Source organism: Furipterus horrens, unplaced genomic scaffold, assembly GCF_987537825.1.
Source record: "Furipterus horrens unplaced genomic scaffold, mFurHor1.1.pri manual_scaffold_1, whole genome shotgun sequence".
NCBI classification, from domain to species: Eukaryota; Metazoa; Chordata; class Mammalia; order Chiroptera; family Furipteridae; genus Furipterus; species Furipterus horrens.
Genome location: NW_028327171.1, coordinates 103947001 through 103962808, shown reverse-complemented (window position 1 = coordinate 103962808; position 15808 = coordinate 103947001). Strand labels below are relative to the sequence as shown.

Sequence of the window (15808 nt, the reverse complement as noted above, 5' to 3'; positions counted from 1 at the left end):
ACCCAAAGTTAGTTCCTAGTCTCTAACTAGTTGTAGACCTTGTCAAAGGCATTATCTCTGAGTTTCCTCATTTAAAAAATACAAGGTAGTAGGAGTAAAGAATATTCAGAGACACTTCCAGCTCCAAAATTCTGATTATAAAAATGAGTTGACTCCAGAAAGACAAGAAAAATAAGCTATGAGGCTAAAAACATAGACCATGCTAGGGTGAGATATTTAAAATTATGGTATAAATGGATACAGAAAAACACAAGACTGATTCCCCCAGAATTCAAAATATTAGCAGTTTTATTTTTAAATGCTCAAAAAGGTATTAGTAGGATAAAAGAACTCATAGTGATGCTTCATTTATTCAACTTCATCAGGAATGGAATTCTGAGTTTAAGATTTTTAGGTTATAAGGCTAATTCTCTTTAATCACCAGAATTTAAAACATTGACATTTTGCCAGGTATAATTTCTATAATATATCACCACTGTGAATGTAGAGCACTAAACACATTCAAACATTGTTGGGTGACTGGTGTAAGTTGCGATGCTCCCTTTTGGGGAGTTCTGAGGCAGAGTAATCATGGGTTTTGCAGATAGCATGTTGTCCTCCCATGAAACATTGCCAGTATCACCAAGCAGCAGGAATAAGCCTTGCAATTATTTGTTTACTGTTTGTCTGATCTTATAATTAGTATTTAATTTTCTGAATGAATATTGAATATGTAGTCAACATTTGGAACTTGTTCAGAGATTTCCTAGGCACTTTGAAATTCTTCGGAGACAAGCAATAATGAGGAGGTTACTTGTTTATCTAAGAAAAAAAGAATTCAGTAATGTGTGAGGTCAAGATGCATCATCCTAGCATTTGAATTACTGTTCAAAAAAGTACGCAAATGAAATGAGCACACCGTTGTTAAATTATTTAAACCTTTTTGAATGGAGAGAAATAACAGTTTAACTATGTAGATAAACGCTGGAAATCTTAATATGTACATAAGAAAACTGATATTTAGTGTCTCCTGTCTGGGAATCTTTAGGTTGAACTCTCTCAAAACTAACAAAGGAAGAAGATTCCCTTCTACCCAATGACTGGTATTTTATTACATCACTATAAGAGTGGATCTAGTCAACAAAGGGGTTATTTCTTTCCTCTGTTTAACACATTGATTGTTGCTCTCAAATTTATCTTCAGCTTTCAAACTACACAATTTTAACAAGCATATATACACACACACACCCAAAAAAAAACACTAGAAAAGTTTCTTACCTGCTTCTTTTTGTCATTAATTTTGAAAATCTTTTATTTGGAAGAACAGAGATTTTAGATTAGGGAAAACCTCAGGTTTTGTCAGGTGGTTAGGTATCATTGAGTTTATCTAGTTTTTTACAGAAGTTTTTATTCTGTAATTTGCAGTATAAACAGCATACAGCAAAAAAAATAATTAAATGAATTTGGCTAACCTTTTGGTTGATTGATATCTATATTTATCAGTATGTTTTTTAAAATTTTATTTTACTTTTCTTTAAATTGTGCATGTATTAAAATGTTTGGTTATGGAGCACATAATGATTAATACATCATCAAAAATTCTTAGTATTTCCTAATAAATTACTAACTGGTTTTCTGATGAAAAGTTTCATGGCATGTTCAATTGGTTGGAGAAATCCTTACCATACACTAACTTTTCTACAACTTTCTGGAACCAGTTGCCATTTTTGGAATCATGTCTGTGAGGTAACAGTCTAGCTCTTATTCTCCCCAGGAATTCTGCTTCTTTTCCAAAGCTAGCCCCATATCAGTATTATGGACCTTCCCACTCTCAGCCCTAGCATACATAGTTAGTAAACAAATACTAGCTTACTTTTTTATTTTCAATCTCCTCCACACCCCTTATTCTGTATATTCAAGCGTACACGCACTCTCCTGATCTTGAGAGCTGCTGTTGCTGTTCTGTTTCTGTCCTCCAGACTGTCACCATTTTTTGTGTTCTTCCACTCATGTGTCCACACTCATTGCCTCGGTTTTCTTACCTCTCATTGCCATAGACAGGGGTATTGAGAATAGGTAGTAATTATTGCAGCAAAAAAACAAGCACAGATATATCAGACGAGTTGTGACAGCTTCGTAGAAGTGCCTGTAATCTTTCCCTACAAAAAGGAGGCTTGTACAAAAGGGGCAGACCTGTAGTGCAGAGAACAGGACTGTAACAAGAGTACAAGGGGGCTTCCTCATTCAAACAGACAAAAGCTGTGACAGTTAACAAGCCCTCTGAAGTAGAGAAGAGCCAAAAGATGGAAAGCAGACGACCTTAAGAATGCCTGTAATTAAGGAAGAGAAGAGAACAATGGGGTAGAGGTTGGAGGGATATAAAACTATTAAGTGATTGTCCAGTTTAGAAATCCTTAACTTTTAGGATGTTTGATTCAAAAAAGTTCTCAGAAGTATCCCTGACTCCCACCAAAAAGGCCATTTACTGGCAACTCTAGGTTAAAAACCTAGTCTTTTTAATAGTTTTGTGGACTAGATTCATACTCTCCATGGTTTTGGATGTAGCAAAGCCTCCATGATTTAATAGTTTCTCCTTTTTTTGCCTCTGATTTTCTTTACTTTTTCCCTTCTTTCCTTTCATTAGTTACTACTATTTCCTTACTAAAGACCAAATAACTGTCTACTACCTAGAAAAAGAGGATTGCTCTCTCTCTCTCCTCCATCCTCCGCCCCACTCCGTGTATGTGTGTGTGTGTACCCTTGCCCAGAATAAGACACAAAACCATCATGGCTTCTCAACTAGGCATACAGATACACAGAAAGATAGGTTATCTGGTAAAAGAGTCAACAAATGGGAGCAGATGAGCAGTGTGGACCGTAAGTAAAGTGACCACAGACCCTGATATTCAGTTTATTTTAAAGATTATCTTTAAAGTAGTTTTATCAAAAAGTTTTATATTAAAATCTCTGGTTATTCTTCTCTCTTTTCCTTTTTTATTTTTTTAGAGTTGGGCCTTTGGTCATAGAGGTCTTTTAATTCAATAATGCCTGTATCCTCAATAGGCAAATGTCTTTCTTGCCAGCTTATTTGTCTAATTGTCTTTCCTTTTTCTATTTCTGTTGATCAGACAAAGACAGTTAACGTTTTCTCTCTCTGTATCCTGGGACCTAACATGCTGTTTCATATTTAGTATTGTTTGATGAATGGATGGATTTAAAAGAAGCCTATCTACTTTAGAAGATTTTTATCTTAATTGGGATGGTAAATATGATTTTCTTTTAGGTTACTGAGAATAACTACCACATCCTGTGTTCATTTTTATTCCTAGAATCATAAAGTCATCAGCCATGGCAAATGGCATTCTCTTGCATTACTAGGTATAAGATTGTGATTAAAATTGAACTAACTTGAAATAAAAACAGCATAGGATTTTCCTGTTCCTTAGTGAGAACCAAAACAGCTACTAAAGCTGATTATGAGAATACAGCATCTCTTGATTCTGTTTTCTCATAATCCAGTCTTGATTTTTTAAAGAAAACCTGATCATTAGGGCAGCAGTTTTCCAACTGTCTTCCCAGGGAAGACTGCTGATCTTAATAAGTCTTCTCATTTAAGGGAAAAAGATAACTTCTTTCAGTTTTAAGCTTTTCCACCTATTCATTTTTAATAAATATTGGCATCAGCTTGTTTCTTGTTGAATCAGGTATTATTTAGATATTTAGGTACCGAGTTGAATAGGTCAATATTAGCAGGGACTTTGCACCAGAAAACACTTTTTAACTTCTGCATTAAAACATTATTTTCTGCTATGGCTCAGTGGATTGAGCGCCGGCCTGTGAACCAAGTGTCACTGGTTTGATTCTTAGTCAGGGCACATGCCTCGGTTGCACACCGGGTCCCCAGTTGGGGGCGTGCAAGAGGCAACCACACATTGATCTTTCTCTCCCTCTCTTTCTCCCTCTCTTCCCCTCTCTCTAAAAATAAAAAAATCTTAAAAAATAAAAAAATAAAAATCAATAGGAGCACCTTGAAAATTAAACTGATAAATTACTATGTTGAGAGTTAATCATTTAAAAAAAATTATTTCCCTTGTTACTGACTGGAGTAAGTGACAAATGGGAACTGCTTTGAGTTTTCCTTTTGGGGTGATGAAAATGTTTTGAAACTAGATAGAGGTGATGGTTGTACAAGATTGTGAATGTACTAAATGCCACTAAATTATATACTTTAAAATGGTTAATTTTCTGTGAATTTAAATTAAAAACAAAACTGGGCCCTGACTGGGTGGCTCAGTTAGTTGGAGCGTCATCCCAAACACCAAAAGGTTATGGGTTCAATCCCCAGGTGGGACGCATATGGGATGCTTCTCTCTCTCTCTCTCTCTCTCTCTCTCTCTCGTGTTTGTGTACGTCCCTCTGTAGCTAGCATGGTCGTATAATTATTTCTTTAAATTGCGACATTTATTAAAGTGAAAATGAATACCCAGTGGTTAAATGCTGGGAGAACAGTCCCATTACCTAAAGCTAAAACCAGGTGCTTATTTTTGCAAGCTCACTACCACTCCTTGCTATCTTTATTTCATTAGGTCCAATATCATCTTAAAATTATTTCTTAGGGCTCATATACAAAACTTGATTCTTTAAAGGAAACCAGTCTGTATACAGTTAACAGAGAGAAACTTTCCACATGCAGGCAAAAAGCCTATTTCAAACTGAAAAAATAACAATCTGGACTTCAAGTCAGGATGGGGGCATAGGTAAACACGCTTCGCCTCCACAGAAAGAATTACAACCAGATCTCAAAACAGATAACACCCAGAACCATGAGAAAATTGAGCTGTATGGAAGACTGACAACTAGGGATTTAAAGAAGCCGCATTCATCCAGACAGGCAGGAGATGTGGAGATACAGAGAGACGTGGAGATGCAGTATGGCACAGAGAGGCAGCAGAATAGGTGATCCCACATTCACCTGTGGTGTATTAAAATGGAAGGGATACCTTGGGAGCAAGTGATCCCAGCCCCAGGCCAGACCACACAGTCCAAGGTTCCAGCACTAGGAAGATAAATGCCTATAATGTCTGGTTATAAAAACAAGTGAGGGTTGGGGCAGCGGAAGAAACTTTGAATTTTCAGAGGACACCATTTAAAGGGCCCACATGGACTTAAAATGTACAAAAACCCACCCCCTCTGGGATTCAGCACCAGGGCAACAGTTAGAGGGCCACCAGACACACAGAGCAAGCGCAGGGCAAACCTCCAGAAGCCAGGCAGTGGCATTGTCTCCTCTCTAAGACCTCCCCCTACACATAGCCACAAAGCCATAAAGCTGTGAAGCAGGTTACCCCATTCTGGCAATTACCTAAGGCTCCGCCCCACACCATTTACAAGTGCCTTTTCTACAATCAGTAACACTAAGACTGAGTCAAAGCAGCTGTACCTAATACACAGAAATAAACACAGGGAGGCTGCCAAATTGAGTAGGCAAAGAAATACGGCCCAAATAAAATAACAGAACCAAACCCCAGGAAAAAGAACTAAGCAATATGGAGATGACCAACCTATCAGATGCAGACTTCAAAAAAACTGGTGATCAGGGTGCTCAAAGAACATAAAGGAAGAAATAAAAAATATACAAGGAACCAACAGTGGAGGAGATGAAGCTGAGGTTCAAATCAACAATTTGAAACATAAAGAAGAAATAACTCAACCAGAACAGCAGGAAGAAAAAAGAATTCAAAACAATGTGGATAGTACAAGGTGCCTCTGGGACATCAGCAAATGCACCAACATCCAGATCATAGGGGTGCCAGAAGGAGAAGTAGAAGAGCAAGAACTTGGAAATGTACTTGAAAAAATAATGAAAGAGAACTTCCCTAACTTGATGAAGGAAATAGACAAGTCCAGGAAGCACAGAGAGTCCCAAACAAGTTGAACCCAAAGAGGACCACACCAAGACACATCATCATTAAAATGCCAAAGGTTAAGGATAAAGAGAGAATCTTAAAAACAGCAAGAGAAAAGCAGAGTTACCTACAGAGGAGTTCCCATAAGACTGTCAGCTGATTTTTCTCAAAAGGAATTTTGTAGAAGGGGCTAGCAAGAAGTATTCAAAGTGATGAAAAGCAAGGACCTACAACCAAGATTATTCTATCCAACAAAGCTATCATTTAGAATGGAAGGGCAGATAAAGTGCTTCCCAGGCAAGGTAAAGTTAAAAGAGTTTATCATCACCAAGCCATTATTATATGAAATGTTAAAGGGACATATGGAAAAGAAGATCAAAACTATGAACATTAAAATGACAACAAACTCACAGCTATCAGGAACTGAATCATAAAAATCAAAGTAAGCAAGCATCCCAAACAAGAACAGAATCATAGATGTGGAGTTCATTTGGAAGGTTATCAACTGGGAAAGGGAAGAATGGGGGGAAAAGTGTAGGGATTAAGAAGCATAGTTGGTAGGTACAGAATAGACAGGGGATTTTAAGAATAGGATAGGAAATAGAGAAGCCAAAAAACTTGCATGCATGACCCATGGGCTAGAAATAAGGGGGAGTGCTGAAAGGAATGGGGGGTACCTGGTGGAGGGGGGCAAAAGAGGAAAAATTGAGACAACTAATAGTATAATCAATAAAATATTTTTTAAAGTAATCTTAGTGAGTTCAAAACAAAATAGAATTAAAACATTATTATTTTTAGTAAAAGGAGTGATACTTTACAGAGATGTTTGTTAAATCCTGTTTCCACTAGCATTTCAATAGGTCTAATCTGCCCCTGTCTTATAAACAATTGGGTAGATTGTTTGCTTGCAGTTGTGAGTGCATACATATGCAGACACACAGACACCAACACCCTCAATTCCTGCAGTCAGATATCATCAGAGTTGTTCAGGAAAATGTAGTATGTTTAAATTAATGAAGGATGGAAGTAGATCTTATTAACATGCTTATTCTTAAACTTTTGGCCAATACCTTCTTCCAGATAACTTTAGTTCTGAGACATATGCTAATTTTAGCAGAGTGCGTTGGTTATGTATTACAACATTTCTATGCGCTGTCTCCGTAGCTCGTTGATTTATTTCAGATGCAGGTTTGTTACCTCTTCTTTTTTTTTTTTCTTTTAAACCAGTGTTTTATTATAGTATCTTATATTTATAGTTACTAGTAATGTAGTTTCACATATAAAGTTAAAAGTGAGCTCTAACATATATGCCTTACCTTTCTCTAGAATTGTCAAGTAATCCACCTCTAGCTACAATCCTTATTCCTCCTCATGCTCGGATTCAAGCAGCTGCTTCAACCCCTACAAATGCCACAGCAGCCTCAGGTGAGAACTCACAAGTCTCTTCTATTTAAAAAAAAAAAAAAATTGTTTTCTTTAAAAAGACATGGTTACCTCCAATTTATTTCTTCTGATACATGCGAACATTGAATACCTTCCAAGTATCAGTAACAACACAGCCATATGAATGAATAAGTGTAAATAAAATAGTGTTATATTTTCAAAAAGCAATAAAGAACCCCACAAATACTTTTTATACAAGGTGTAAATATCTTATTATAATTTAAATATTTTGTTAATTTAAAAGTCATGCTTTTTCTATAATTTGTTGATCAATACGAGATTTGTCCAGAAAAAGTCCAGCCATTGTTACTATAATGAGAATAGTTTGTGCTACATCAATGTAACCTGGCATCCAAGAAAGTGGACTGGAATGCGCATGTATGAACAATGATGACTTCACTGTACTGGTCAGTGGGGGTGGTAGACGCAGTTGAGTGAGCATGTGTACTGTATGATTGTCACTTTCAAAATGACTAAGCGAGAAGAGCAACAATTCCGCATCAGATTTAGCTGTAAGCTTAAACATTCTTCCTTGGAAAGTATTTGGATGATTCAGAAGGCCACAGCTATGGGCACCTGGTGGTTGGGAGCTTCATCATGACTATATGTCCACTCATGTATCATGTCTTGTGCAGAGTTTTTTGGCCAAGCATCAAATCACCCAAGTGACTCAGCCCTACTACAGCCCAGATTTAGTGCCCTATGACTTCTGACTTTTCCCAAAACTAAAATCACCTTTGAAAGGGAAGAGATTTCAGACTGTGAGATTCAGGAAAATACAACGGGGCAGCTGACGGTGATTGGAATTGTATGAGGTCCCAAGGTACTTACTTCGAAGGGGACTAAGGCATCATTGTCCTGTGTACAATGTTTCTTGTATCTTCTTCAGTGAAAGTCTCTTTTTCATATTACATGGCTGGATACCTTCTGGACAGACCTCGGATATATGATGAGATGCTGATAGCAGAAAGCAATCTGTACAAACATAATGTTAATGAGATAATTCACTTTGATTCCACTACTTTAAATGTAAATTATAGTAGTATACTGAGAGACAAATTTTTAAGAAGTATAAAACATAGATTGGTGAATTTAGTCATTCAACAGGGCTAAAACTGCAATGCAGATACATTTAACTAAGATTCAGAATGGAATGTGACCAGATCTTGTCTATTTAAGGAAAAAAAAAAAACCACCACCACCTTCATGGTCTCCCAGGGTACAGCTCAGTATACTGCTGGTCCCTTAGTTAGTAGTGGAGCTTGATTTAATACAAATCACTGTTATTACAGATATTCTGAAAATAACCCTTGAGTGACTTGAAGGTCCTCCAAATAATGGCTGGATGCTGTTCAAAATGAAATTAGAAGTATACTAGGTAGCACAGTCAGGCTCAGAATTTGGTATTCCCTTTGTTCTTAAAAAAAGCAGATGTCAGTAGCCAACTTTATTGTTATTAAATCATCTAGTACATTAAACTAAATTGGACTGAACCTATTTTTGCTTAAGGGCATTTATGCTGCATGAGATAAAATTCTTTCATTATTAGTTCCCTGCATTCAACAGTAAGGTCAAAATCCTTCTGTTGTCTGACTCAGAGTATTTTGTTTCTGGCCAATCTTACTTAATCTTTTAGAACGTTGCTAGTGAAGATTAAAAGCATTTCATGCTAGGCCATGTCCTACCTTTGTTCCAGAAGAAATCTGGGAAGAAAGGTCTCTTTTCTACTTCTAGTTCTGTTAACATATGCTACCTTGAGGAAGTCATTTGAACTTTATTAGTTTTAGTATTGTCTTACTAGTTTTCTCATTTCTGTAAAATGAGTGGCAATGCTGTCCTGGAGTAATTTTGTAAAAAACAAGTATGTACTGAAAGGTGCTTTAAGTTTTTTTCGTGTAAAATACACGACCTATTTATTTAGAAGGAAGGCAGATTGCTTAGATGAGCTATTAATAAACTTACTAAATCACAAGTTAGATTACATTGATTGTTCAAAACTTGAAATAGACCCTAACCCTGAATGAATTAAGTGCATTTGCTTGTTGAGCTGAGTTTCCAGAGTTTTATTAAAATTGCTTTAGACTATGAATAAAAATAAGAATTAATGATCAGTGAATTTTGAGTAGAAGTAAATGATTTTCTTAATGTGAGATACTAAACTAGTTGAAGTAACCTAAGGTTTTTAGGCAGTTTGTCTGCCTTGTAGGAGACTGGTGTAAACATGTTTTTATGTTTCTTTGATTCAGGTTATAGTAGTTACCAAAAAAAATATTTTATTGCTTTATGTGTGTGTGTATACACACAAACTTACATACATATACTATATATATATACACACACACACACACACACACACACACACATATTCTTATTGCTATAGAAATCAGATTTCCATATATATATATATGGAAACTGGCATTGGACTGTATCCTGAGAGTTTACTTCAAAGTTGAAGTAGGTCAGGGAGTGAGGAATTTAATAGAAGAATAGTAGGTTTAGAGAAGAGCTAAAAGTAGTTTAGAGAAATGCTTGCCTTGAATATCTTAATAGCTGCCAAAGAGGGTTTCAGATATTGCTCTGAGCTTCCCAGTGGCAGAAAGTAAATAAATGTTGTCTGTTAAAATTTCCCATTGTTTATTAGATTTAAAGTACTCTTGTGACTTAGGGAAAACAAAGTGTTTCTGGCCCAGCTGTTTGAAAAGTATTTCTCCGCGAGGCCCTTGGATTTGGTATTGTAAGAGATATGGTTAATGAAGGTCTCATCACCATTTCAACAATAAATGTAATAGTGAGTTTCATATGGATACTTCCTAAGTGTCCCTCGGCATAAGTGAAAGGCATAACACCACAGTATAGTTAAAGGAAAAGTTTTCTTTGGGGCCATAGTAGTGAGAGCCAAGTATGTCATCAAACATACCTCAGGAAATGCTGATCTAGATGAATGGATTGACTGTATGACATTAATGGCTGCCTGTATTTCAATAAATATATATGTATGTTTATGTATTTTTTAAATAAGAACTTGGTGATGTCAATTATATTCTTTAATAATACCTTAAAATATACATTCTCTCTGTTGCCTCCCTTAGCTTCAGTTCCTTTAGCCATAAAACGATCATATAGTAACTACACACTGAATAGTTACAAAAAGTAAGATACAAAATGTACAGACAGAGTGCTTAGCTAGTGTCATATTTCAGATTCAGGTAGTGACAACAGGTAAATTGATTAAGACCGTTGGAAAGCATTGCTGTGTATATAGCAAGAACCATTCAAGTTCATACTTCTTAGGTCACTGATCCCACTTTAGGGATCTTATCTTCAGGATACATCTAAGAGAAGGAAAAAAGCTACCATGTGCAGAGACAGAAATAAGAATAATTATATAATATCAAAAAGGAGAGCCAGTCGGATTGAATGGTCAACAAACAGTAGGAAATTGTTTTAATACATTATGAATCTCCATTTTTATGTACCGTAAAGTTATATGAAGCTTATAGACATTTGTGGAAATATTCATCTTAATTTATGTGGAAAAAATCTTTAAAAACCTTATGTACCGTGTTGATAACTTCCAAAATGAGGGTTTGCATTTGCATAGGGACTAGCTAGAAATACACAAAAATTAAAACAGTAATGTTAAATTAGTGGTTGTAAATGTTGGTTTTATTTTTTCTCTCGAAAACTTTTGCGTTCTTTTTAAATTGCTGTTAAAATGCCTCAGTTTCTGGGAGCATGTTCTTCATGGCTCTGACTGACATGACAGACTCTTGAAAATTACAGGTACTATACTCTCATTCCATAAAATATAATTTCGTATATGTGTGTGTGTGTGTGTGTGTATTTATGTTCTGATTTTCTCCACACCCCCAATAGATCCTCTCATTCACTCTGTTTGAGAGACCATTCATCTAGACCATCTAGAGTAATAAATCTTGAGAAATTGTAGTTTTGCTAATCAAATGTGAACCATTTCAGAGATCACCTGATCTGATTCCAGAATAGTTAAGTGTGAAATGTGGTAGGGAATTTCAGCTAGAGCTGTTTTTCTCTTTATTTGTTTTGCATATCAGTCTTCTGGGTAAGATTTCTTTCAGTGCAGTGGTTCTTTTATTAAAACTAATTTGAAAAATACTGATTTCAGTTCACCTCTCATGTCCACTGAGAACTAGTCACCTATCCCATGCTTATGTATATTCAGTAATTGGAAGCTCACTGCCAGAAGAATGAGCACATTCCATTTTTGTATCACTCTATTAGAAAGTTTATCCTTTTTTTACCCTGAAATTTGTTCCACTATACCTTCTTCCACTCAGTGATTCTACCCTGGGGTTACATAGAACCAATCTAATTTGTACACACATGTACTTCAAATTTTAATAATGGCTAACATGCCCTCCATACTAAGGAGAATTTTAAATCCTAACCCTGTTCTAAAGTATCAGGGTGTTAGGTTTTCTATACAATTGTATATCATCTGCACATTTTCATAAACACATCAATTTTTTGCCTCCATCCAAGCAACTAATAAAATCTATCAAACAAGACAAGGCAGAGCTTTCTAGCAACTGTTTTGTTTTTGCTGTTTTTGAAATTACTGATAAAGTAAGTTAAATGGGACCAGGCAAGGCTTACTAAAGATTGATTATTCTTCTGGAGCTCTCTGGGTGATTGGTTATCCCTCTTGTTGTTTGCTTAGCAACAGACCAACCTTACAATATATTTAATGGTATTAAAAACTTTAAAATGCTTGGCTGTTGTCAACAAAACTTTTAGACTTTTTCTATCAAAAGGTGTAAACTATCAAAGATGAAAATAAAACTTTTTTATGACCAGGAAATTTCTAGCGCCTAAATATTTGTAAACTGTGAATTTCTGTAGTCTGTGTTAGAATTTGTTTCTTGGCCTATAAGTTCTGTGTTTGAAGGCAATTAATGTGTAGATTGGCTTCACCTTGCTTGGGCTGCATTTTGTTTATTAGGATTTTTGTTACATTCTTTCTAACAGAAAAGGGAATCATGATAGGAGTTGGACAAGGTCTGTCTTCTCTTCTTACCCGGTCAGGGTGCTTAACTTCTCTTGAACTTGCTTTGAAAACCTTTTGCTGTTACCTTATATAAACCAGTCCTGGCCTGTTCTTACAGGTTCCCATTGCTAATTTCTATTCTTCTTTGGCTGTGCGCCCTTCCTCTTAAAGCTATATATTTTTAATATGAGCTCAGTGAGAAAGCCCTTTAAGTTGGTTTCTTTCATTCTTCTCTCTCTACTTTGCATTAAGATGATTTGCAATTGCTTGGTCAAAATTTTGTTTTTTATCATTTTCTATTTCTTATCAGTTATAAGCCTGTTTTTGAAGACTCTGGTCACAAAATCATACCTACTGGTTCTCTGAACTTTTTGAAATTAATTTTACTAAAGTCATGGTTCAGATTTAGCCAGATTTTCCTTAACTATTACTGTTATTTTTACCACACAATTCCTGTCACCTTCTATATCACCAACCAGTTCTTTTTGTTTGTTTGTTTTTAGAGAGAGGGTAAGGGAGGGAGAAAGAGAAGGAGAGAAAGATCAATGTGTGGTTGCCTCTTGCACACCCCGAACTGGCGACCTAGCCAGCAGCCTGGGCACATGCCCTGACTTAAGAAGTGACCTGGCGACCCTTTGTTTTGTAGGCCGGTACTCAGTCTACTAAGGCACACCAGCCAGGGCTCACCAACCAATTTTTTCCAGTTGGACAGCATTAAACCCAGAATAATTTCTTGCATTGTTTGTTTCCACTGATTTTGAGAGGTGAAGTGTTAAATTAAGTCAGTGTATCAAATTCTCACCTTTCTAAAATGACAGTTACCATCCCATCTTCCACTCCCCAAGTACTGTTTTCCTATGCCACTTTTACAGTGTGCATTGGAAAGGCTGTACTCATATCCTGTTTAGGTGTAGAATCTGTAATGTATACCCTCAGGTGTTCCTCTTCCTAACCCTGTACTTTTTGCTCTCTCTTTATCTTAACTTAAATGCATGTGAAATTTCATAAAAGTATACATACAGCTTTTAAAAAGATTTTCCTCTATTAATTACATAATATATAGTTATTTTAGGGGGAAAATCTTTCATATTCTCACTTCCATAGATAATCAAAGATAACATTTTATATTTTAGACTATATATGAATAGGCTTATGCCATTTGGGGTGTGGGGGTATAAGACTATTTAGGATTCAGCTGGTATTCTGAACCTGTATCATAATTTATTTAACTAATTCCGTATTCTTGGGCATTTGGGTTGTGTCCCAGTTTTTGGAATTAGAATTGCTGAGCCAAAAGGTATGAAAAATTTGATACATATTGTCAAACTTCCTTCCAGAAACCTTGTTCCAGTTTACACTGCCCACTGGCAGTACACATTTTTTCTGTTTTTCCATTACCTTAACATTAGCCAGCTGAGAGTGGGGTTGGGGGTGCAGGGTACACGTGCTTATTTTTAGGTGTTACCAATTTGGTAGCCAAAGAACATGTCTTTTTTAGGGTACAGTACTTCACCATTTCCTCCTATAGGCTTCCATCCACATGTGCATACGGTTTGACCAATTCACTGACACCAGTGAGGTTGTCCCTATCCCGAGGTAGGGTTTCAGATTCACTTCGTGTGTTAATAGATACACGGTGGGGCAAAAGTAGGTTTACAGTTGTGAGTACATGAAACACAAAGTTTATTCCTCTTGCATGCCCAACCTGGGGACCTGGCCCGCAACCCAGGCATGTGCCCTGACTGGGAATCAAACCAGCAACCCCTTTCAGCTCATAGGCCGGCACTCAGTCCACTGAGCCACACCAGCCAGGGCCTAAACTACTTTTTTCTAAAAATGAAAATGTTTCCTGTGTTCTCATGGCCTTCAGTTTCCTACTCAGAGCAACAAAGTCCTCTCTGCTCCTGGCAGACCAAATACAAACAGTCTTGTTGACAAGCTCTCCAGGTTTGCGTGGTGCATTGGTTGGGTCACTGGTATCTGAATTTCAGTTATATTATTGAAAGAACTAAAGCCACCTTGGTATTTTATGCCACTCCCAGAAGGACTTGGTCAGTGGCGCTCTCATGGACTTTTGAGCATAAACTCTAACTGGCATTCAAGTTCTTTGACATATATGTATATGTTGGTTATCTGTTGCTACATACCAAGAGACACTAGAATTTAGCAGCTTAAACCAAGAGTAAACACTTACTATCTTGCATAGTTTGTGTGGGTCAGGAATTCAGAAGCAGCCTAGCTGGATTGTTCTAGGTCTGGATATCTTACAAGGTTGTAGTCACAAGTCAGCCAGGGCTGCAAAAGCACCTGAAAGTTTGCTTGGGGCTGGAAGATGTACTCGGAGGGTGCTCCTTTATGTGGTTGGTGGGTCTGTGCTGGCTGTTAGCAGGAGACCTCAGTCCTTCACCATGTGTACCTCTCCATAGTGTTACTTGAGTGTCTCACATTATGGCAGCTGGCTTTAGACCACGTGATCCAAGGAGGAGGACAAGATGGAAGCCACAGTGTCTTTTATGTTCTAACTTCGGAAGTTACACATCATTATTTCTGCAATATTCTATTGACAGGTCAATGCTCTTCACTGGGGGAGGGGACTACATTAGGGTGTAGACACCAAGAGTCGTGACTCATTGGGGCCATCTTGAAGGAGGCTGTCACCATGGGTAAGGATGGTATACTTTCCTCCCCCAAAGCTAATTATTCTCTTCTCCATTCCCCCTCAGGGCCATCCTCTGTTGGTTGGTTGGTTTATATGTACTGTAGCAGCATCAGAAGGGTGGTAATGGGTATTGGTTTCTAGGCAGCTGATAGTCTATAGAACTGTATAATTCTTCCCAAAATGCTTGTATTTGTATACCCCATACAGACTGTTTGAAAATTAGAAAATGAAATAACTACCTTTAATTCTTAACATAAATTTAATGATCTGTTTAATATAGTTACCCTTTAGATAATAAAAATAGGCTTCTGGAAATCACAGAGGATTATGTAAGGGTTAGGTTTGAATGAAATTAAATTCTTTTCTCCCTTTATTAGGAAATCTTTTCTGCTGCTTCCTATTACCCCTCAAAGTCATCATTCTCTTCCACTGATCCCTTTGTGCTCAGCTCTCCCACTTGTTAACCCTGCAATGTTAGGCATATTACCTAATCTCTTTGTGCTTCCATTTTGCCATTTGCAAATGGGGGCAATAATTGTACCTATATCTTGGGGTTGCTGTATGGACTTAATGACATGCCTGCAGTGTGTATTTATTATGATGTCTGGCACATTGGTAATAAACATTCAGGTGTTAACTGCTGCCACTCGTATTTATTATGGTGGAGATGGTGGTTATTAAAATCACACTGAACTATTTTTTGATGTTTCTTACCTTTCCATTTATTAAACAATTACTATAAACCAGGTACTATGCTAAGCACTTCATAGGCCTTACTTCATAAATAGATAGCAT

General features: G+C 36.8%; 1 protein-coding gene across 2 annotated transcripts in view; it reads left to right on the top strand.

Annotated features, from left to right (window-relative positions):
- Window positions 1-15808, top strand: part of GSK3B (glycogen synthase kinase 3 beta) — a 221121-nt gene that overhangs the window by 197043 nt on the left and 8270 nt on the right. For both annotated transcript variants that reach the window (XM_090277069.1, XM_090277060.1), the window contains one exon: window positions 7212-7310. In XM_090277069.1, the coding sequence (XP_090133195.1) occupies window positions 7212-7310 (99 nt within the window). The remainder of the gene's footprint in view (window positions 1-7211; window positions 7311-15808) is intronic.